This window comes from Acanthochromis polyacanthus, chromosome 2 (genome assembly GCF_021347895.1).
Source record: "Acanthochromis polyacanthus isolate Apoly-LR-REF ecotype Palm Island chromosome 2, KAUST_Apoly_ChrSc, whole genome shotgun sequence".
In the NCBI taxonomy this organism is placed as follows: Eukaryota; Metazoa; Chordata; class Actinopteri; family Pomacentridae; genus Acanthochromis; species Acanthochromis polyacanthus.
This window is the reverse complement of record NC_067114.1, coordinates 45,859,267-45,882,736: the sequence shown is the minus strand read 5'-3', so window position 1 is coordinate 45,882,736 and position 23,470 is coordinate 45,859,267. Positions and strand designations below refer to the sequence as shown.

Here is a 23,470-nt window from a genome sequence, read left to right as displayed (position 1 = left end):
TATTATTATTATGTAAATGTGTGACAAGAAAATTGCACCACTTTCCTGTTTTTAAAACAGCTAAAAACAAGTAATTATTTTATGGATACGTGCTGTTATGTTCACCAATAAATTTTGCTTATTTATATAGTTTGATTATTTTCTCTACATTTCACATAATAATAATAATAATAATAATAATAATAATAATGAGGATAAAATGATAAATTATAATTATCATTAATATTATTGTTATTATCATTACATCATAGTAATTATTATTTTGTTAGAATAAAGTAAACATTATCATGGAATAATAGTTATCATTATATGCAATAATACATAATAGTAATAGTAATTATATAATAATCATTCTCTTTAGATTTTTCATAATAACAATAATAATAATAAAGAATAATAGCAATAATCATTGTTATTTTGTTATTAGTAATATAATAATAATAATAATTATTATTATTATTATTATTATATAATTGTGGAATTAGCAAAAAATAAACAAAAAATCATTCATAATGAGTCATTTTAAACATGGGATTTTTCATAAACATAGATCATATATATTATTGTACATTTTATCGATCATTTCAGTCTCTAATATAGTGTTTTATCGCCTTTAATTTGTGTCATTTCCAGCCATGAAGGAGTTACTGGTCAAATAAGTACATAAAAAAGAGTGAGTAATTCTGGCCTTAGTTGTGTTTCTGCCCAAACATTTTGTTGTGTTTTAGTAAATAACTCCAATTATTCCCTGAATCCTGCCTGAAGCTGCTATTGGTGGTTCTAAACCCTGAGTTCTGTCTGCAGGACGCTGCAGAAAGGCGTCACTCCGGAGCACAGAAACCCAGAACCAGGCAGGCACAGTGTTGCCAACTTAGCGACTTTCTCGCTAAATCTAACAACTTTCCAAAGCGTCCTATATGGAAGTAAATGTGTGCCAACAGAGTTTGAATCTGAATTTCTGAAGATGATTTTTTTAATCTTGAAAATCAGACGTTGAATTTTTTAAACCATTGAATTTCTAGCATGCATTTTTAAAATTTCTGTCACTTATTTTTTTCAGTGGCAAAATTAATTCAGTGTCAAAAAATTCAATGCATAAAAAAATTCATCTTCAGAAATTCAAATTCAAACTCTGATGGCACACATTTACTTCCATAAAAATGCCTCCCTGATGATCCTTAAATTCAGTACTCAGCAGCACTGTTCACATTCACTCTTCCACCACCAGATGGCAGTATGAATCCACACTGAGCTGCTCTCTTTGGCCCACAGTTCCTCTCTAACCCACTTTTCTGATCCAGCATACGAGTTAAACAGCTCCTGTGTTGGTAAAGGCTTTGCTCTGGACATTTTGCTCTTTTGTGCCTGAGGAGACTCCACAGAGAGCCTCATGTCACTTTTCATACATGACTGGAAAGCAGCTTAGCCGGAGGCTGGAGATGTTCACGATGCAGTCTTTGACAACAAATAACCCTCCTTGTAGTTGAGCTCAGGGCAGCTGGCAGCCCTAATACATACTGTATTACACTGAATCTGTTTACACCTGCACGTCCAATCCTCAGAGACTGGACCAGTGATGCTGAATGTACTGTAATGGAGCTAATTCAGATCATACAGCATGTGAATGTTTGAACGTCACAATGTCAGTTTGAGACAGTGCATTGCTCGAGTTACATATACTGAAGGAAAACATCACGAAAAACAATACATTTAAAAACAGAAGTCTTCAAGCTGAGATGTCATTAACGCAGACTGTTTTACAAACCGTAAGCAGTAGAAGTGCTTCATGTTGATGACTTCAGCTTACAGACTTCTACTGAGCTTTGAAAAGGAGGAGTCAGCTGAGGTGATTCCTCTGAATGATTAATATGTTGCTGTTTTCTACTAAATGTATGAAGAGAAAGACATGCATCTGATTCTTCTGTGATCAAGGAGCAGTTTGTTAAGGCAAAGATCTTTACCACTCGTTTATTTTTGTCTGCGCTCACAGAATACAAGAAGGGCCATGTTGCTGTCATTGCTGTGAATATTGTGTTTATTCTGGATATTACCTGAATCTATAGAAAATGTTTCACTTGCATTCTGTATTGTCTGAGTAAATATTTTGAGACTGAAACGTATTGCATTGATGTATGTACCCCGATGCATATCTGATCTTGATCTTAAGTTCTGATGCTAATTGTTATAGATAAAAGTAGTCTGGTCAAGTCATTTTAAAACTTACCGATGACCCTTTAAGTGAACCATACTGGAGGTTGGGCTGTGCAGTCTATCAGCTGGTCCACCTTTGGTCCCAAATTAAATGCTTCAACATCTATTGGATGGATTTCCATGAAGTATGCTACAGATTAGCCAGTGCCAAATGCTACCAAGCTAAACTACACCTATACATGGTAAACTTTAGGATGTTAGCATAATCATTACAAGCATGTGGATGTTCAGCTCAGAGCTTCTCTTGACTCTAGAACAGCCCATAGACTGAATGGAAGTCATTGGCTCGATATAAACAATATCTATAATAATGGATGAAGCGCTGTGACACCGTTTGTATGTTTCCTGATGAGCAGTTTAACCTTAACCTTCTTGGCAGTACTTGACATCTCCAAACTCCCAGCTAATCCAAAAATGAACAAAGTCGCAAAACTAAGATTTGCCATGAAAACATCTCTAGGACACATCTACTGTCACTCCAGTCAGCCTCACCCTTAAACATGCATAACTTCAAGCTCTAATATAATTTATATGAGAGCATTATATTAAGAATTCAGTAGAATACAAGCCTACAACAATAGTGTATGTGACTTTGGTACAAGTGTTCACTCATGAACTTGACAAACTTAGTGTGGCCACAGATCAAATGCACGATAACTACACATATAGTAGAACATTTTTCTTGTTACACAAACTAATCCTCCACATCCAATCACACCACGTCCTCCTGCTGTGACACACGATGACAATAAAGAGAGAAAGCTTCAGACAGAAGCTGTGATGATGTTAGGAGATAAATCTATCAGCAGTGATTTAAAATCTGTCTACACCAGTAAAAAAAAGTCTTCTGAGTCTGTCACACTACAAAGAAGCCTGTTATTAACCACTCAGCCAAATCTGAAAAAAAAGCCAAGTATATAAAGTTAGGTTTCAAAATCTTTTAAAAAAAAGAAGTAAATTAGTGTTCTCTGCTCTGAAACTAAAAGCTCTCCATGACATTTTCACACCATGCTTAAATGAACTGTACTAACCAGTGGACATGAGTTACACAAACCAAACACGTTAGATGGGAAATCACAAATGTGAACCACAGACGCAGAGCATTTTTGACACTTTGTGACAGCTACCTTATAATAATAATAATAATAATAATAATAAACTTTATTTGTATAGCACCTTTAAAAACTGAGGTTTACAAATAGTGCTTTGACACAGACAGGAACATGAAGGCATCACAGCACAAGAGAGACAGCAAAGAACAAGATCCTTTAAAAGACAGAACATTTAAGACATGCACAAAACACAAAATGAAATTGAGAGAGTCCATGTCATTGGAACCCAGACAATACAAGAACCCTGCTACATAAAAGAGACCATGAGGACCAGAGTAAAAGCTAAAAACAACAAACCTGAACAAATACATACTAAAAATAATAGAACAGAGATTATAAAAGAGACAGAACAGTAAAACAATAAGCTATAAAATAAATTTAAAAGATTAAGAGTGTAGAGTGAGGTGAAGTAAAGACAAACAGAATTAAAACAAATCAGACACTAAGACACTAATCAGCAGGGCATAGAAGAATTCAATAAAAACAAAAGGATGAAAATAAAACGAGTAATACTAATAACTGAAAAGGCTAAAAGACTAAAACACAACTAGAAAACTGAAATACAAATAAAAGGTTAAAGAAGCGTAATTCACAAATATAAGACTAAAAGACGAATAAAAGGCCAAACAGACCAAACCACATAAAAGAGAAGACAAAAGACGATAAAAGATGATAAAAGATAAAAGACGGCATCACATAAAAGCAATTCTATAAAAGTGAGTTTTTAAAAGTGACTTAAAGGAAGCTACAGACTCCGCACGCCTTATCTCCTCCGGCAGGTCGTTCCAAAGTCAAGGAGCTCTGATGGAGAAAGCTCTGTCACCTTTGGTTTTGAGCCTCGACTTTGGAAGGACCAGGAGGCCTTCGCCAGAGGATCTAAGGCTGTGGGCTGGCTGATATGGGATTAAAAGCTCTGAAATATAGCTGGGGGCTAGGCCCATGAGAGCTTTAAAAGTTACCAATAAAATCTTAAAATCAATTCTAAAACTGACAGGAAGCCAGTGAAGGGAGGCTCAGACTGGAGTGATGGGATGCCGTCTGCTAAAACCAGTTAAAAGCCTGGCTGCTGCATTCTGAAATAGTTGGAGGTGAGAAAAGGATTTTTTTATTCAAACCGGGGAGGAGAGAGTTACAATAGTCCAGTCTAGAGAAAATGAAGGCATGGATTACTTTTTCGAGGTCTGGTGGGGAGAGTATATGTTCTATTTTTGAAATAGAGCGCAGGTGAAGGAAACAGGACTGGATGGTTTTATTGATGTGTGACCTTCTAAAACAAACTGAGCACACATGACACTCACCACACCGTTCACTAAACCCCTGCACACCATGGTTTTGCACATCCTTTAACCCTCTGAGGCCCACAGTTGGAAAACTGCAACATTTTTTAAGGCTGTCTAGCTGTACCTCTTTCTTCCTGAATGTAGACAAACACTACACATCCCAGCACCCCACACTCTGAACTGCAAAACCACAGCATTAATACATTAAGATGTACCACATTCCAAGTTCAAACTACATGTCTTCCACTGACCCCCCAGCTCTCTCTTTTCTCTTTCTTTCTTTTCTTACTGGCTGTCTTACATGGATAACCCTTATGGTAACCCTTAATACTTCCATGTCAAGGTCAAAGCCCAACCACAGAGGTGGGAAGGATGTTAAAAGTTGTAAAGACACATTTTCCCTTGCTCTATGTCACACTAAGATGTATTTCATAAAAGATGAATGTGTTGCAATCTACCAGAAGGATAATGACAAAAATTAGTGTTGAACGTAGAGATCGACCGATTATCGGTCGGGCCGATTACTGGCGCCGATATTTGGAACTTTGACGTATATCGGCATCGGCCTTTTTTTAATCCGACCGGCCGATATGAAGAAATCAATTTAAAACTGGGTTATTTCGGCTCAGATGCAGCCGCGCCTCTCTCTCTCCTGCCTGCTGTCTCTTGCACTATTCACCCCGTCCTCTGATTGGTTAAGCGGCAGAGGCGGAGCCTCCGAAGAAGAAGCTGTCCTCACACACACTGGAGAGTGAGAGGAAAAGTTTTCTTGTGTGAGAAGCTCCGGACAGAAAACACGTGTCAAAGGTAAATGCAGAAAGCTCTTCCGAAATTGTAATAAACATCCCAGTACTCTACATCTCACAACTACTACTAACGTTGCAGTGAGCTGCAGAATAGCGTAAGAGCAGAGTAAACCTTAGCGGCAGCTCTGCTAACTCGTATTACGTCCCAACATGTCTGTGAATTATTTAACCCGTTGCGCTTCAGTTGCGCTTCAGTGTCCCGCCCGCGGTACACTTTGAGATCTGCATAAGCAATTTGCTAAATGTCTGAAACTGCAAACGCGATTATACAAACACTATATGTGGCTGGAAAGCTTAGATTCTCATGAATCCGCCGGTATAAACCACTTTCAGATGTGATTACCACAGCGGGTAATATAAACACATTTGTCCAACAAACAACAAATGTCCATCCATCCATCCGTTCTCTATACACGGCTTCAGTGTATAGTTTGTTTGTCTGTCTGTTTGTGTGTTTGTCTGTTAACAGCATAACCCAAAACGTAATGGACGGATTTAATTTAGTTTTAACAGTTTGTGCACAAAGCATAACATTCATGTACAGTGTAACAGCACAGTGTTTTGACGGCGGCGGCGCCGCACACACGTAACGGTAGCGTTGCGCACGCACGTGACGGTACCGTACGCGTCGCCGCCGCTTCGTTTCGTCGGTCCCGACTCGCTCGGGCAGGCCGAACCGGCCGCGCGGAATTCGGCCGTCGCCTGAGATTGATCCGGCGACCTCTGTCTGTACAATTGAGAGATGGCCGTCCTTCGACCTTCAAAAAAATCCTGGATCCAGACGGTGATCCGGATCACCTCCAAAATCTAATCGATTGTTACTCTTGCTCTTCCGGACATCCTGTAAAAATTTGGTGAAAATCCGTCCATGACTTTTTGAGTTATGCTACTGCACGTATTTATTTTGAGATCCGAATATTCGGATCCTTATATTCAGGTGCGCTCAATAGTCTGGAAATCACGGTATGTAATGTGGAGAACAGTATGTAGTTAAAGTCACGTGAACAACTCTACAACTCAGACTACTAACGTTGCTATGAGCTTTCTGGTCCTATGATCTGAAAATGAACGGGAAGATGAGAGAGTAAAATTCAGAAATAATATTACTTTATAAAATCTCTGGAAGCAAGTTTTTATTTACATTTACTGGAGATACTGCTGAGCCTGAGAACTCCTGCACTTTTTGTTTGAACTTAAAACAAAGTTAAATTATTTCAGTTATACTGAACTTTTACTTTATTGTGGAAAAATTCAGGGAGCTATTATTTAAGTTTTTATTTGCATTTACTAGAGATAATGCTGAGCCTGAGAACTCCTGCACTTTTTGTTTTTGTTTGAACTTAAAACAAAGTTAAATTATTTCAGTTATATTGAAATTTTACTTTATTTACTGTGAAAATAATTCAGGGAGCTATTATTTAAGTTTTTATTTAACTTTACAAGAGGTGCTGCTGAGCCTGAGAACTCCCTGTATTTTTGTTGTGTTTGAACTTAAAACAAAGACAAGTCATTGTAGTTATATTTAAATTTTACTGTATTTTCTGTGGAAAAATTTCAGAGAGCTATTTATTTAACCTTTTATTCAACTTTATAAGAGATGTTTCTGAGTCTAGGAAATTCAGGCGCTTCTGGAGCTATTATTTTCTATTTGTGTGATTCAATAAACATGCTTTAGGCATTTCAATGAAGTTCAGTGTTTGCATTATTCAATTTTTTTACGCCAATTTTTACACTTTTACTGCAAATGAATATCGGCTCCAAATATCGGTTATCGGCCTCCTCTAACTACTAATAATCGGAATCGGTATCGGTCCTGAAAAACCCATATCGGTCTATCTCTAGTTGAACGCTCTGCTTTAATTTCAATTTCTCAGTTAAAATGCGTAGATAAAAACATTCCTTTAAGTTCTTTGTATCACAGCATATCAATAAGAAACTCATTACAGTTTTCAATGATTTTGAATGTCTTTTATGAGTGTAGTTAGTATTTAGATCAGTGTATATGCTTGTATTTACCATATCGGAGGCTAGAAAATTGCATTGACGTACCTATTAAAAACCCATGGATATCTCACATAAAGCTGCCCCTTGTGCATGTCTATCATACAGGAATGGTTACTAGGGATATTGTCCTTAACAAAAATGCATATGAGAATTTGCCCCCCAAAGTGGTACCGATGACCCCAATTTTAGCCACTTGGCTCATGGACTAATATGCTACATGTATAACTCTACCAGCCCATCTATTCCGTATACGTTTTACATCCGGGGTTGTCAGGTGGGTTTCTTGAAGGAAAATTATCTTGGACTTAAGCTCTTTAATTCTAGTCATGACCTGTTTTAGTTTCGTAACATTTTTTAGTCCCCTAACATTCCAGCTGGTGATTTTAAAGTCATAGTTTCTTTGTGCACCTGCCTGCTCCATATTTCTTAAAGGTAACATAGACAGGATAAATAGAAAACACTGCTGTTGTGCTGAGCACACGAAACGTAAATAGAAAAGAAACAATTAAAACATACATAATAATACACATATTGAACTATAAGTTCCCCTCGCTCCCTTACTCAGTAAAAACAACTGAGGGGCTTGTGCTGATCCACTCTTCTGGGGAGCAGCTAAACTATGGAAGCCTGCACCATTAAACATGTCACGTAATAAATGCTTCACCCTATTACTTCAACTCAAAAAAAGCCAACTGTTATCCGTCGTCATAAGTACTCATTCTTACATAACCTCCTCATAGAACTACTTAACAAAGAGAGGTGGTCACATCTACAGTATTTGAAGCTGCCAAGATGTATAAAGCAGAGATGAGAGGTAGACCGAGCAACAGGTGATCACCTCTAACAAGTACTTACATATATTAACTTATCAATCAGTCTGTCAACGTCCATTACTCATCCTAAATGTAAAGGTGAACCATTCTTACCACTGCTTCAGTTAGGATCTCTATCAAGTCCTCAAGAAAAGTCCTCTGCTTCTTTAGGTGTTGAAAAGAGACGTACTGTCTCGTTGTGGAGGACCCTCATTCGGCATGGGTTGAACTGAAAACCGCGGATCATTCCTTTATCCGTGAATTTCTTCCTGACGGCGTTGAAGGCGCTGCGCTGTCTCACTGTTTCAGCTGAGAGATCCTGGGCAAAGAAAAGTTTGCTTCCTTCATGTATGATATCACGGTACCTGGTCAACTCACTCCCCGGTTAGGTTTAGGGATAGGGTATTTCAGCTTTCAGTGTAAAAGGATATCATCCATGGATTTCAGCTAGTTATAGGTAAGTAACCTAAGCATATGGGGAGTGAGTTTTCTGGGGAGTGAGTTGACCAGTATCCGATATCACGCTGCTTAGCGGAGCGGAAAACCAACTCCCGGTCTTGAAGCTGTGAGAATCGGATCAGGACCGCTCTGCCCTGGTCTGGTTTCAGCGGAGCTAGGGTGTGATGAGCTCGCTCTAGTACGAAGGATCTCCTGGTGCCCAGCTCCAGCCATTTCAGTAGCATGGATTGTATGAACTCCGTCAGCAGCTGGCCTCCATCTGCCTCCTCGCGGAGACCAAACAGTCGCAGATTCTTCCGTCGGCCGTGGTTCTCCAGGTCCTCAGCCTTGGTTTCCAGGTATGCAAGTCGCTTCATCGCGCTTCTCAGTTCCGTTGCGGTCTTTCCCAATTGTTCTTCGGTTGACCTTATCCGGTTTTCAGCCTCATCCACCCTTGTAGTGTTAGAAGCCACATTCTTTTTCACTTCTGATGTTTTGCTTTCTAAAGCTGCAACAGAGTTGGCCACCTTGTCGAGGCGGTCGTCAATAGAGCTCAGTCTGGAGGACAATCCTCCAAACTCTGAGCGGAGTAGCTTTAGCTCAGCTAGCACCGCCGCTATGTCCGCCATGTTGCTAGCAGCCTCCTCGTTTTGTTGGGCTTGTGGAGAGTTAGTTCTCTGTTTTTGCGGGCCGTTCTTGCGAGAGAAAATATCGCAGTCTTTGACTGTTGTCGTTTTGGACATGGTCCATAGAAGATTCGTATGACCAAATTAGGGTTTAAAGGATATTCGGTGCAGGATGGTACGGAGCATTAACGCTGAGCAGACACCTCCTTCTGCGGCTCCGTAGCGCCCCCACCAGGGCAAAAGTTTTCCACATTTACCACCATTAACAAACACATTTATGGCAGATTCGTCCAGCTTTCTATTGGAGGGTTTATAAAGATAAACGACATGACAGCACAATGTGAAGACCAAATATCTTGATCCAACTCTGGTGGCTGGGTGCAGTATAAGTCAGAACAAACCTGTTTTCTCCAGCTGTACTGATGGAAATAGCATTTCAGTACAATTGTCAAGTAAATTTGAAAGTTTTAAAATATGAAAAAATGTACAATAGAAAATGTAAGGTAGGTTTGCTTCCATCACCTGCTCTAAGGCGAATGAACTTGGCTCCATAGCGTTGTTAGAAGCTGTTGGAATTGGTAATGTCACATATAAACTGAATAGAAGTAGGCATAAACAAAAAACTTCAAAGAGGAAGAAGAAAGGAATCAAATTTTGCCCTTTTATGAGAAAAAAAATGGAGATAAGTCTTCAGGAACCATTTTAAATCAAGAAAGTTGGAGTTATTCTTTTGTGTCACCTGGGGCCTATTTCACGAAGCAGGTTTAGTGAAAACTCTGAGTTTGTTAACCCTGAAATGAGGGAAACTCAGAGTTTTCCATTTCACGAAGCGAGGTAACTCTAACCAGGGAATGCGGGGTAACTCGAGCCTGTTTCACAAAGAGGGGTAACTTCAACTCTCGGTCAGTTACCGCAGTAACAGACTCTATGAGTTGAACCTGGTCGCCAGCAGGTTTATCTGAGAAAACCTCGAGTTTCTTTCCGTCTCCGCCCTCTTTCAGCCACACACTCTGTTTCATTTCCTCATTCATTCAGTCAGTAAGCGAGCGAGTTTTGGCGTAGAACAGCTTTTATTAACGATCCAGTGGATAAAGGAGCAGCATTACTGCACAGATCATTAAATATTCGTCGGTAGATTGTTATCAGACCGCGCATAAATGTTCTCGCATTTCCGGACAGTTATCGTTTCGAGCGGTACCGTTTCGTAATTGTTTTAAGTCCATAATCTACATAAACAACCTAATCCGTCCTTACATTTACATTACCAGCCACAGTCATGCTCTCACATCCAGCAGATATTGTGTGTTGCGCTGCGGTTCTTTGAAAATGGAAGTTTTTATATGATGTCAGAGATGCAGAGTAAGACAACTGTATGGAGGACAGTCAGAAAAGTGTTCCTGGCTCTGAAACGACTTTTACTCGTCATTGTGGTTTTCCTGGACACAAACCTGTCAGAGCATCAAGGAGGATCCATGGGATTGCAGGTGAATGATGTAGAGATCTGTTAAATTCATTTTAAATCTTATTCTGTTAATGACATTGTGCTGCAGCCTCTGACTGGGATTAGTCATTTTAATTTCTTTTAGGATTTCCCAGTGTGATTGGCTGCATAGATGCACACACATCCCCATCACAGCTCCCTCACATCATGAACAGGAAGTCCATTCACAGCATAAATGTGCAGGTAGGCTACAGGTAGACTGACTACTGTTTCTAAATGTTAAAGACTGCATCATAGTTCAACATCTGTCATTCTCTGCACTGTCCAGATCATATGTGATGCTGCATACATCATTTCTAATGTGGAGGCCACGTGGTCTGGGTCTGTTCATGACTCCAGGATTTATGGAGAGTCTAACCTGAGCAACAGACTGCAGCGTGGTCAGCAGCATAAAGATTTTCACAATAGAATTCTCTTGTCTCCCTCCTTTAATATGCTCTGATGTATCCACTATACATTACAGGAGAGTTTGATGGCCTTCTGCTGGGTGACAGGGGTTACCATGACAACCCAGACTGATGACCTCATACCCTGACCCTGAACCAGGCCCCCAACAGAACTTCAACCGGACTCACTGCAGGACCAGAGCCCGGGTGGAGATGACCATAGGCCTGCTGAAAGCCCGTTTCCAGAGCCTACATCTCCTCAGGGTGACCCCTGAGAGGGCCTGTGATATTACTGTGGCATGTGTTGTTCTTCATATTACCACTATTAGAGGAGAGCAACACCCTGCCCTACAAACTGAAGACCCAGATGATGAGTCCATCCACCTGCAGCTATCCAGGACAGCAGAGCAGTCGGAGAAACCGTATGCAATAATCACTTTAGAGTTTAAGTCTCCATCATCACCACCACAGCAAATAAAGACATGATACACATTTCATTTGCTCTTCTTTATTTCCTACAAATAAACAGATAGTTCAGTTCATGTTCCAGTAGTTAACATAATTCTCCTGTGACCATCACCACCTCTAACTTGTGCTCCAGTATTTCAATTTCCAGATCTGCCCTCCTAATCTGTTTTTGGATTTTTCTCAGCAAATGCAGTTTGTAAATCTGTTTTACTGATAACTGGGAATACATAGAGGACATTAAATTATACAGTTGCACATGAATTCCACAGAATGAACCTCTGGTGTTTCCTGAACATCCATCTCACTGTGTCAGTCTGTGCAGTGGAAGCTGAGGAACCATCCTGCTGCTGTCCAGCCATGCTCTGTTAAAAAGGATGAGAATGTGCAACACTTCAGTGTAGGCTAAATGTCACACTCTATATTCCACCCAAAATGTGAATGGGAAGAGAACTATCAGTAACATCCTCTGTATGCCTTTCTGGATCCCCCTCTGTAAAGGCAGCAGACACAGTTTCATCCTCTTCATCCTAGATCAGTGACATGTTTCAGTACATTTAAACTACCATTTGGAGAAATCTGTGGAGTGTTGCCTACTTACAATTACAAGATGTGTGTGTGTGTATATATATATCTATATATATATGTGCATCCATGACCTTTTATACCACCGTTTTACAGGCATCTGCTTTCTTTCTGTTGGCTGAGCAGAAGTCTATGTTAGTTTAAATAGGCTCAGTTATTTAACAGGACATGATATGGATGCAGACATTTAGGCTGTGTGTGGATAAAACAACTGCACAGTCAAACAGCCACTTAATATTTAGGCTACTTTACAATGTAAAACATGATCAACATGAAGTACCTCCATGAGATAATGCCGAGGTCTGACCTATTTGAACAGTGTTTTTATATTTCATCTTAAGCTGCTGCCCCGTCGGGATTTCACCTAAATGAAATAACTTAATATTCTACCATTCAGACAGTTATTCCCTGTAATATTATTACGATGACAAAGGACTACATTTAAACTTACGCATTGATCCGGGCAGCAGTGTTCTCCACGCCGTCTCTCTCTCTTTTACAGCTGCAGCGGTGTTGCACTTCTTTCTAAAAACGTGATCAAACTCGCCAGATGAGCGCGTTAAAAACTTCCAGTTCAAGAACGCAGCCTTGCGCTTCCCCGTTTCCATGGTGACTCGTCGAATCGGGGTTCCATTGATGCTGTCTTTTCAGACTTGCGGTGCACGCGCGTAACTCCGGGTCAAACTACTCCGAGTTGATTAACTCAACTCAAATCAGCCGTTGTGAAACCGAAAACTCAGAGTTTTCTATCTCAGAGTAGATCAACTCAGAGTTGTGGAAGAAACTCAGAGTTTGTAAAACCTGCTTCGTGAAATAGGCCCCTGGTATTGGAGATGTTTGAAGCCGTCAGGGCCGGCCCAAGCCTTCAGTGGGCCCTAAGCGAAATGTACCTTGGGGGCCCCCCACAAACGACTTCAGTGCAAATTCTGAATATATGTCAACAGTGTTTCCCCTTGGTTGAAATGGCTGTGAGGTGGTAGGTTGCGCTGGAGGCGCGAAGCAACTAGGGGGGTCCGGGGGCATGCCCCCCCGTAGAAATGTTGAAAATCAAGATGCAAAATGGGGCATTCTGGCACAATTTGGAGCACATTTTGTTGTATTTGTAGCCATTTCCAAAAACTAAATTGAATAAAATTTTCATGTTTCTTTTCTAGAAATTAGTGATAGGGAGAAAATATGACAAATATAAACCCACTTGTCCTTGCGATCAAAACATGTCAACTAGTCCAGTCTGTTATTTTCTGGTCAGATTTCCACAAGCCATTCCAAAATGCCACATCAGTTCTTTTTACAAATTTGAAAAAGATGACAAAGGACTTGAATCTGGAATCAAGTGGTGACTTTTACTTTTTTTCTAAAAACAACTACATGTTAGGTACCAAATTCCCACTTCATTTTTATTTAGAATAAAAAGGTTATGTCATGACCTTCATTTTACTTAAAATGTGAAAGAAAACTTCAACTCTGGGTGAACAACTGGTTTTCTGAAGGAGTTAGTTCTGTTTTCAAAACTGTTACCTTTTTGAACACAGAACTAGAATTTGAACACAAAATTTGTTTTGCCATTGAATGATGTAATTTCGGGCACTCTATAAATCATTTTATCAAAAGAAACTAGGAACTTTATATTCCGTTGAAATCATTTGTCTTGTTCGTAAGAACGGGTTTTGTCGTGCCTAAATGTTTTAACGGGAGCCATTTTTGCAGTCACTGTCAATTCGTATCGCTGGTCAAGTAGTGATGGGCAGATGAGACCTCATCGTGTGTGTCACACTTTTCCCTCATTGTATCATTCATGTATCACGCAGTGTCGGTTTGACTAATTGGTGCCTCGAGTGGATTAAGAAATGTACTGCAGCCAATGAACAATAAAGTTTGAAACAATGTGTGACGAATGAGCTTGACTGAAGGTAATGCAACTATTTTTTAAACTGTATGTCTAAAAATAAATACAAATAGACTTGAAAGTGTTTTTGTTTGATCGAGAAAGTAGGCCTACATGTGATAAATTGAATGCTATATTATCATTAAAATGTAGGCTTCAGTGCTTTGTGCCTGTTGTGACCACAGTCAATGTCAAGTGTTGTTTATAATTTTCTCAATAAACCCAGTTGTGTTACCATGCAGGAAATCATACTGGTAGTAATTTTTAAGCCCCAAAATTATAATTCATAGCATGTATTTCAGCAGTTTTTATGCTTTTACTTTACAGCAAATGCCTCTTTACTTTCACTTCACTGAATTACTTTTACATTTATTGGGGTAAATTTTGACCCAATTTACTTTTACTCAAGTAATGTAATCAAGTTCTTTGATCATTACTGACTATGTTGATGTTGGAAGTTCATTTAGATGTTTTTTTAAAAGTTTCTTTTATCTTTTAACAGAAATTACCTGTAAGGTTGCTTAGCTTACTTTTTATTACAAATGATTGTAAAACAGAGTATAAAAGTACAGATTGGCATGCCAGAAAAACATATTTTCATATTTGAAAAGGCACATGACATGTTTATATGGTTTTATAACATACATAAAAAAACAAGTTCTCTAGAACACTAAAATCTTTGCTTTCTTTTTGCTTTTTCTGCTCTCTTTCTCTTTTCATCTGTGTGTAATAATGAACCCGCAAATGTGAGTCGCGCTGTGTACGTTAAAGCCGTGTACAGAGAACGGAAGGATGGATATTGGTTGTTTGTTGGACAAATGTGTTTATATTTCCCGCTGTGGTAATCACATCTGAAAGTGGTTTATACCGGCGGATTCGTGAGAATTTAAGCTTTCCATCGGTGTATAATGTTTCTATCATCGAGTTGGCAGTGTTGTTCTATTTCGAAAAATGCTAATGTAAATATCAAAACGGCCCGCCCGCGGGCCGCTGAACCTTAACGGGTTTTAATTCCGGTTATGTTTAGAGTCGAGGATTTAGATCATTTTGGTTTAAGTGAAGGGATTTGTTATATATTAAAGGTTAGAAAATGTAATTGCAATTACCAAATATCCAACCGGAGGAGAAAAAGGCACCGTGGCAAACAAGACTCAGACTGAGCCCTAAACTTGATGCTCACAACATTTATCAAAACAAAAAAGTCATACAACCTACCTTTATCCTTGTTTTTCTTTTCCTGCTCCTCCAACCGTTTTCTCTTTCTTTTTTGTGCCCCTGAGAGGTACATTTTCTTGGACAGCAACATTTCTGTTTGCTTCTGTCCGCCATTGAGCAATGACACTGTCACTCTAACTGTCACTGAACTTGCGCAGCCGCTAAGGTATTCTGCCGCAGGAGTAACTAGGTCCACTTATTGATACCATCGAAGGTTGACATACTTGGCAGCCTAGCTGGCATTAGAAAATTATACCAAAATTATTGTTGTACAACCCGGAACAATGGTTATTCATTGTTGTGTTTTTTTTTCTAAATTTTTTTACAATTACACTTGCTTTTTATTAAGGACTCTGGGGGGCCCCCTGGTGGTGGTGGGCCCTAAGCGACCGCTTAACTCGCTTATGCCTTGGGCCGGCTCTGGAAGCTGTCCAGAGATGAAGACAACAAAAGAAGTGGAAATTTTAGTTGAAATGTTCGCTGTATCAGAACTTACTCAAAAAAGCTGTATCCGTCTCTGATTCTACGCATCAGCTCTTCTTCAGAAAAATCCAAAAACACCTTGAGAATGTGTGAAAATGGCAACTTTTAAAAATGTTTTCTCAAATTTTGCTGTTTCCATTTTCTATTGTGACACTTCCAACATGAAAAAAATGCATCACAGATGTGATTAATAATTCATATTGTGTTAGAATATGTGAATAATAATGTTAAAATAACACAATATTATGTTAAAAATGTTGCATATTAGTAAAATACATGATAAAGTTTGCTAATGATAACTGCTACTTCCATGTGGGAAATGAAAGTGTTTTTCTAATTATGATTTGACAGAACATGGTCTGGTGGTAATAAACATTTTATTATTAACATGATTTTGGTTTTTATCGTAAAGCACCTTGTGATTTTGTAGCTGTGAAACGTGCTCTAGAATTAAATTTTACTTACAGCAAAAGTAATTGCAGTTAAAATGCTCACTATATCAGAACTCATTTAAAAAAGCTCTTTCCAGCTGTCATTCTGTGCAACAACGCTTTCAAAAGAGTTAAAAAAAAACACACACACACCTCTGGCAAGTGTAAAACGGCAATTTTTAAAATGTTTTCTCAAATTTTGCTGTTGAAATATATTTGAAAAACATATTATGTTAAAATATGCTGCGTATCAGTAAAATATATGACATTTACAAAGGCTGGTACTCATCTCCTATTACTCTAAGTAAAGCTTTTGTTCATTTTAATATTACAGAATATGGTCAGGTGGTAATAAACATTTTTAAGTTAACATGCACTGTTTTTATTATATTGGATCAGTTCTCTATAGCTGATGTGCAACAAGAATATCAAGTTGAGTTAATGTGCATTTTAATTTACTTTTGCACCTAATCTTACCAATAGCAGTAATCTAGAGCCAAGATGGATCCTATTCTGTCCTGCTGAGCTTGTTGGTGGATGCAGCTGTAACGTCTGCAGCATTAGAGCTGCTGGTGCTCTGGCTGAAACTAACTTCACTGCCGTGCCGTGCACTGCCAAGGCATGCTTTGTTTTTAAAAAGTCTTCAAAATGCACACTCTTTTTAGAGCCACAAACTGTAAAAATGGAAAGAGTGGTTCAACTTTCCGACTGTTTGTAATAAATGCCATCAGTTTTGTGTGGTTACATAGAGAAAACCAGTTGAAAATAAGCTTAAAATTGTCAGATTTCATTGTAGTCACTTTCTTTAAAACGTCAAATTTAAAAATTCACCAAAAATAACGATGGAAATTGTGAAAAAAGAAACCCAAAGATTCTCTGCTCTGCACAGCAACTGAGAAGCCACGACTGACTCAGGGCAGATGTGAGCATCAACCATGTGACCAGAATCCAGACACTTTTGGGGTGAACCTTTCAGTTCATTTTCAATCAATTTTATTCACCAGTTCAAATGTGTGATCTCAAGAGACTTCACTTAGAAAAGTAAAGACAAAATTATAGAGAGAAATCCAACAAATCCAGTTTCCTTTGGATTCCCTGTCTGAGCAAGCACTTGGCGACAGTGGGGAGGTAAAACTCCCTTTTTCAGGAAGAACCCTCCGGCAGAACCAGGCTCAGACAAGGCGGCCATCTGCCTCGACCGGTTGGGGTGAGGGGAAAGGGGGATAATAGATAGAGAGAATATGATAGTAGATAGAAAACAAACTCATGAGATCAAAACACAAGAGAACAATAAACCCAGCGAAGGATACTGAGGTCATGATGACTGACAGCAAGAATGAGGCTTTTCTTGTTGTCCTGTGTGGTGAACAACACCCTGGATTCATATATGGATTTTGATATTCTTCACCACATTCCTCAGGACCTTCTCCAGTGAGTGGCGATCTTTTTCCGCCACATTTTTCTGCCACAGCTTCATGAAGTCCCTGTGGAGGGCCAGTTTCTGAAGGATGGCACGTCCATGAGGCCTGTACAGATGCATGTTTCTTATTTAACACTTTAGTGAGTAAACACAAGACTGAACAAAGAGGAGACACAAACCAGAAAGCAGCAAGTCTGACCTCAGTGAGCTACAGTGATAACTGACCTGACTTCAGCAGCAGCATCCAGAGACATCTTACTGACAGCAGTGAGGAAGCGCTGGGTGAAGCTCTGCCTTGCTGTCAGGACTTTAGTCGCTCCCAGTCTGTCAGCCAGCAGGTGGAGCAGACGAGCAGTGCTGGCTCTTACTGCAGGGCTCAGGTGGCTGACGAAGGACAAACACAACCAAATTCACTATGTGATGACGATTTGACTTCTTTTGATTGCTGGTGCTACTACACTTGTTCATAAACCATCATCCTCCACTGTGCTCTTACCTCTGCCCTGTATTCAGCAGAACAGGCAGCACTCGACCAGGGCTGCAATTCTGCACCAGAGCCTCCAAGGCCTCACTGGCCTGCTGCTGGAGAAAGGCATTTCCACACGCCTGTGAGATTTTCAGCAGCAGAGCCTGACCTGTCCAATTTGCCTCAGTGTCCATGCCCTTCTGTAGGTGGACATAAAGACAGCGGATGGTGTCCATGGCTGCACAAGCCACTGAGGGGCGTAGGTTTTTAACCTAGAGACCAAGAATGAACAGCAGTCAGTAATCATACTTGTAACACAATGGACTGATGTGCCGTGGACTCTTACAGACACATGTGGACAAAGACGAGCAGCAGGAAAAGAGACAGAGTGGAAAATGTTTTCAGTACCTCTTCTATCACAACCAGACAGACTTCATGCAGTTTCGGCATTAGTGTGTCTGGGTGGTGTTGCGCCAGAGCTGGGATGCATCGCAGCCCTTTAACCTTCGTCATCCTGTGTTGGAAAAAAAACAAAACAGTTACTCATGTGTCCGACACTTTGAAGCTCCAGCACGTTCAGTGTCCATTACTGAGCTGTGTAAAGTAGCTGCTGGCAGTTTGTCAAGTCACTGGACCAATTAAAGAACCAAACTCAGATCAGAGCTCTTTGACAATAAACCGTTTTGTTGTAGCCGACACACCTTAACACGGTTAAAGTAAAAGTTGCTGTCACTGCAGGCAGAAATGTGTCTGCTGTCTGCAGTTAGAATCTTACCAGTCATCTGAGCTGAGCTGTTTGAAGCACAGAGACAGACTCTCTGCAGGGTTAGAGAGCGGCTGCAGATCGTCCTGATTCTGACTTTCTGCTGTCTGGAAGCTGCAGGTAACATCTGTCCTCTGGTCCCTGCTGACTGTCTTTGCAGGCCGCACAGACCTCCCATGAGTTGCTCTCTTCTTTGGTAGGGAGGGTTTTGGAGGAGGAGCTGGAGTGAGAGGTGCTACTACAGGTTTCCTTGTAGCTGGTGCTGGTGGTCGTGGCAACAGGGCAGCAGAGTTACCCTGTAGTTTCTTGACTTTTTCTGCGACCGCCTCCATATGATGTTGAGCCGTCGTCAGGAGTCTGCGTCCACCAGCTACTTCTTTATCTGTTTAAATTAAGCCAATTACGCATTTTGTTTGTTTACATCTGAGAATGGACAAAGAATAAAACGGTACAAACTAAAAGAAAAAGAAATGTATGTTTGTCACTAAGTCAACTGACATTTTAGTGACAAGCAATATGTAATCACTGGTATCAAAACTGTAAAAGTGTCTGTCTTGCACAGTGAAGGCTTTTAGTTTCTGTACTGTAAGTACATATACATCAGTAATTGTAGTTAAAGCAAGAATTTGAAGGTATTAATCAAGGTGTAATAAGGTTTTTCAACTGGTATTTCTACTTGTCCTAAAATAATCCATCAACAATAAGGACTTAAATCTGGTTAGAAAACACATTTAGGTCATTTGAGACTCAGTTGTAGCCTTAAATGTCTTCAGCTGTGTCGTTGTGACTTTCAGTTTGTCTAATGATGAACTGACCTGGTCCCCTGAGCTTCGTCGTCATCACAGAGAGACGGTTTGCTCTTGTTTTGGGTAGAGGAGCTGATGGTGGTGGGGGAGGGGATGGGGTGTAGATGAGCGGGATGTTCTTCAGCTCACGGGGAGTGTGAGCATCCACCATGCTGAGGGAGTCCTCAGAGCTCACAGAAGCTGATGGGCTGGAGATGTGGTCTCTGCCTGGATTCAGCTGGTACCCCTCCCCGTACAGGGTGTCTGGACTCCTCTGACATCTCTTCATCTCCTCTGTGTCCTCCTTCATCAAATTAGGAAGACTGACTGATGAAGCGGGTCTCATCCTCCTTCGTTGGAGCGGTGATGCAGGCCTGCATCTGAGAGCATCTGGGGGTGGAGGTGAAGGGAGGGGTCCTGTTGGCTGCAGAGTCCCAGCCTCCGGAGCACAGAGTTGGTTCGTGCTAACTCTGCAGCACGCAGCCTCTGTGTTTGAAGGAGGAAAGCCTCCTTCTTAGCCTCATCCAAGTCCACAATTCTGGACTGGCTATTGACTCCAGGACACGCTGTACTCTGTGATTTAAAAAAAAAGATTAATTTCAAGTGTGAACTTAATTGAGGTTAAATATTATGACAGGATTTTGCTACTGGTTTGACTTGAGCTTGTTCAACAAGCTGAATTCTCAGCTTTAAGGGCAAATGTTACACTGTCACACTCGTTCCAACACAACACAGTTGAAATGCTTATCAGAGGATGTAAGAATCCCTGAATTAATTCAATATGAACTTCACATTTCTATTGCTGTTGGGTTTATTCAATGCTCATTTACTGTTTCATGCTCTCCGTCATAGTGGCGAGCTGCATGCTTTCATGGTTCAATCTATAACTATATGTTAGACGCAGAACCTGAAACAAAAACTGATAGAAAGCTATTTATTTTGCTTTGTATAAATGTAAGATGTGCCATTGTTATTCTACAGGATTTTATCTATAATGTCACATAAATTATAATACATTTCCCATTCGGCACCATTCGGGCTCCTTTGTAGCCACGTGCTCTTCAGTGTTGTTTTCAACACATTCCAGCACTGTTCCATAGCTTCCACCTACCAGTTCTTTCACCAACGTGTAGTCTGTTGGGTCTCTGAAACGCTGCCTTGTGGTACTCCCCTCGGAGGAAGATGATGTGGATGAACTTTGAATGTTCATTTTTATCTTCTCACAGAAGACTGAAGGTAAAACAGACACAAAAGAGAGCCACAATCTATGGATGTCTTGTTAAACCATTGGTCATCTACCACACTGTTGTGATCTCACTTTTCTATCATATTTGCTAAATATTGAACCAATTATCATAAAACAACAGCACTGAGTGTTACAACCTGTTCTGAACTGTGTTATAAGGCATATTGGACAGTATTGCAGCAAAACTACAAGGATGTTTCCTCAGAAACTCCAAAGTGTTTACTTCATTAAACAGAAGAGAGGCGTTACTTCACAAAAGTTTGGTTATCCAGATTTTGCAGAAATGTGGATGTCTCTGAGTTTGGTGTTAAGCTGGTTTCACTAAACTACTCAATAAAGGAATAATAAATAAAATACATTGAAATGGTGTCTCCACTCAGAGTTTTTGTGTTTGGCATGAATTCTAGAATGCTTTTAAAAACAATTTAAAATTGTTTACTTTTGAAAATGGCATGTTAATTAGTGAAACTGCCACTGTTTATCTCATCTATCTGCACTTAATAACTTATAGTAACATATTTTGAGTAATGTTCTTATAAATTGTTGAAATCTCTCATTTGTTAGAACATTTTCTGCTCAACCATGTCTCATTTCACAGATTTTTCTCACATAAAATACATTTCAAATATAATAAAAATGCTAACTTTTAGAAATGTGTTCAGCATTTTTTTCACAAATCAAGATATTTGAGATCATTTTTTTAAAGCCTGTTTATCCACGTCCAGCACATTTTTAACATATTACAGGCATTTGAGGTAATGTTTAAATGACAGCATCTCAAGAACTAATACAGATAAAGCATGATTTTTTATGGTTAGTTCTAGTTTCAACTACAGGACAAGTCGATGAAATAATCTCTGATAACAGGTGAACTGAAATTTAGAAAAATAATTGAAATTGTCACTGAAAGTCTCATCTTTGAGCACACATTACCCAAAAAAACAATAATGCAGGAATCATCCAATGATATTTTCTGACACTTTTGTACTTGCATGCCAGGATAATCAAAACAAAACATACAGAATATTTTTTAACATTAAATGCTTGGTCACAAAATGAAAAAGAAAATGTGATGAACTTTAGTAACTGATTGAGCAGATATGACAAGTTGTAGCACCAAAAACAAAATTATTGCTGGATAGCATAATCCAATTTCATTTTTGGATTCCATGTTGCAAGTTTCAGGAAACAGAATGAACTATTACCTTACTGATTACACTTACTGAATTAATTTACTTATCAGAAAAAAGTGACGTTAAATCTTGCTCACATCAACACATCAGATTATCATCAAATACTCCAAAATGACTGCTGAAATCTGACTTTTAATAACAAGATGTTAAAAATTACAAGACAAGTACAAAACTGAGTGTTACATCCTTTTCTGACTCACGGATTTCATTACAAATTGGACAAAGTTGTAGAAAATAGACTTTAAACTTCCTTCTGAATGTTTCCTCTGGTGTTTGCTTCATCAAACAGAGCAGAGAAGTCACTTACCTCAAAATGTTGGCTTCTTTGGATTTTGATGAAAGGTTGATGGGTTTTATCTCGATGTCCTGCTAATTTCAAGTAGTCCTGTTGTCCTCCTGAAATCCGTAAGACACTGTCCCCAACTGTCTGCACACTGACACTTATATGCAGCATGAATTCAAGAATGTCTCATTCTGAACTATTTTTAGGGGTGTTCATTCTGCATAGAAACCATTGCATATCTTGACAACGGTACTTCAGATCATGCTCAACTTGGTAGGGGTATTGCAGGGGTCCTGAGGAAGTGCAGTGGGGAGTTTGAATCAGATTGGATGAATGGTGGCGGATTTTCAATGCAATGAAATCAAGGTAATCACATTCTGACAGCAGTCTGAGCACTACTTCGTTTAAATGTAAACAAAGCAGCAGTTATTTTTTAAACTTTAACTGTCATATTTACTGTTACAGAAAGCACACAGTGGATGGGTTTGGGTTTCATGTCAAATGCTGAAACACTGGTGTACTCATTTTATATGAGGAATATGGCTTCCAAAGGGAAAAAAAAAATGTTTTCTTGTCTCAACTTGGAGTTAGTTGAGCTTTTGCAGAAAACATGTTGGGGTAAATTATGTTGAAGTACAATTTAAAATGTTACATCTCATATAATGTAAGATCTGTCTCCATTTGTTCATGTATGACCTGATGGGCTGAAAAGTCCTTCTGTGGATCTTCATCTGCCACCTGACGTATGAACTGGCCCTTCTTTCTCCTACAGCTCTCTCCAAATCCTTCAGAGAAGCTGAAGTCCTGTCTGTCTTCCACTGTCTCAAAATTAAAATGTCACATCATTTGGTTTCTAACATGTAAAATACCAAATAAAATAATAATGTCATTATTTACCAATAATCAAATTTGCCTTCATCACAAAATACATCATCCAGGCGGTACTGGTGTGAAAGCAATCCAGCACCGCGGAAAGGCGTGAAGTGAGCAAGCGCTCGTATTTAGGGAGCCTGTGCATACTTCACATTACGGTAATATGGAACTGCGGGAAATCTGCCAGTTTCCACAGACTCA

The 23,470-nt window shown here is 39.5% G+C and overlaps 1 protein-coding gene across 1 annotated transcript; it reads right to left on the bottom strand.

Moving 5' to 3' along the window:
- Positions 1-17,586: 17,586 nt before the first annotated feature.
- On the bottom strand, positions 17,587-20,020 carry LOC127532967 (TOG array regulator of axonemal microtubules protein 1-like). The gene is made up of 6 exons (XM_051944902.1): positions 19,705-20,020; positions 18,902-19,271; positions 18,535-18,640; positions 18,157-18,398; positions 17,886-18,044; positions 17,587-17,766 (listed from the first exon to the last, which is right to left on the bottom strand). Exons 1-6 carry the CDS (start codon positions 20,018-20,020, stop codon positions 17,622-17,624), a joined length of 1,338 nt encoding a protein of 445 aa, XP_051800862.1. The 3' UTR covers positions 17,587-17,621.
- Positions 20,021-23,470: the final 3,450 nt, after the last annotated feature.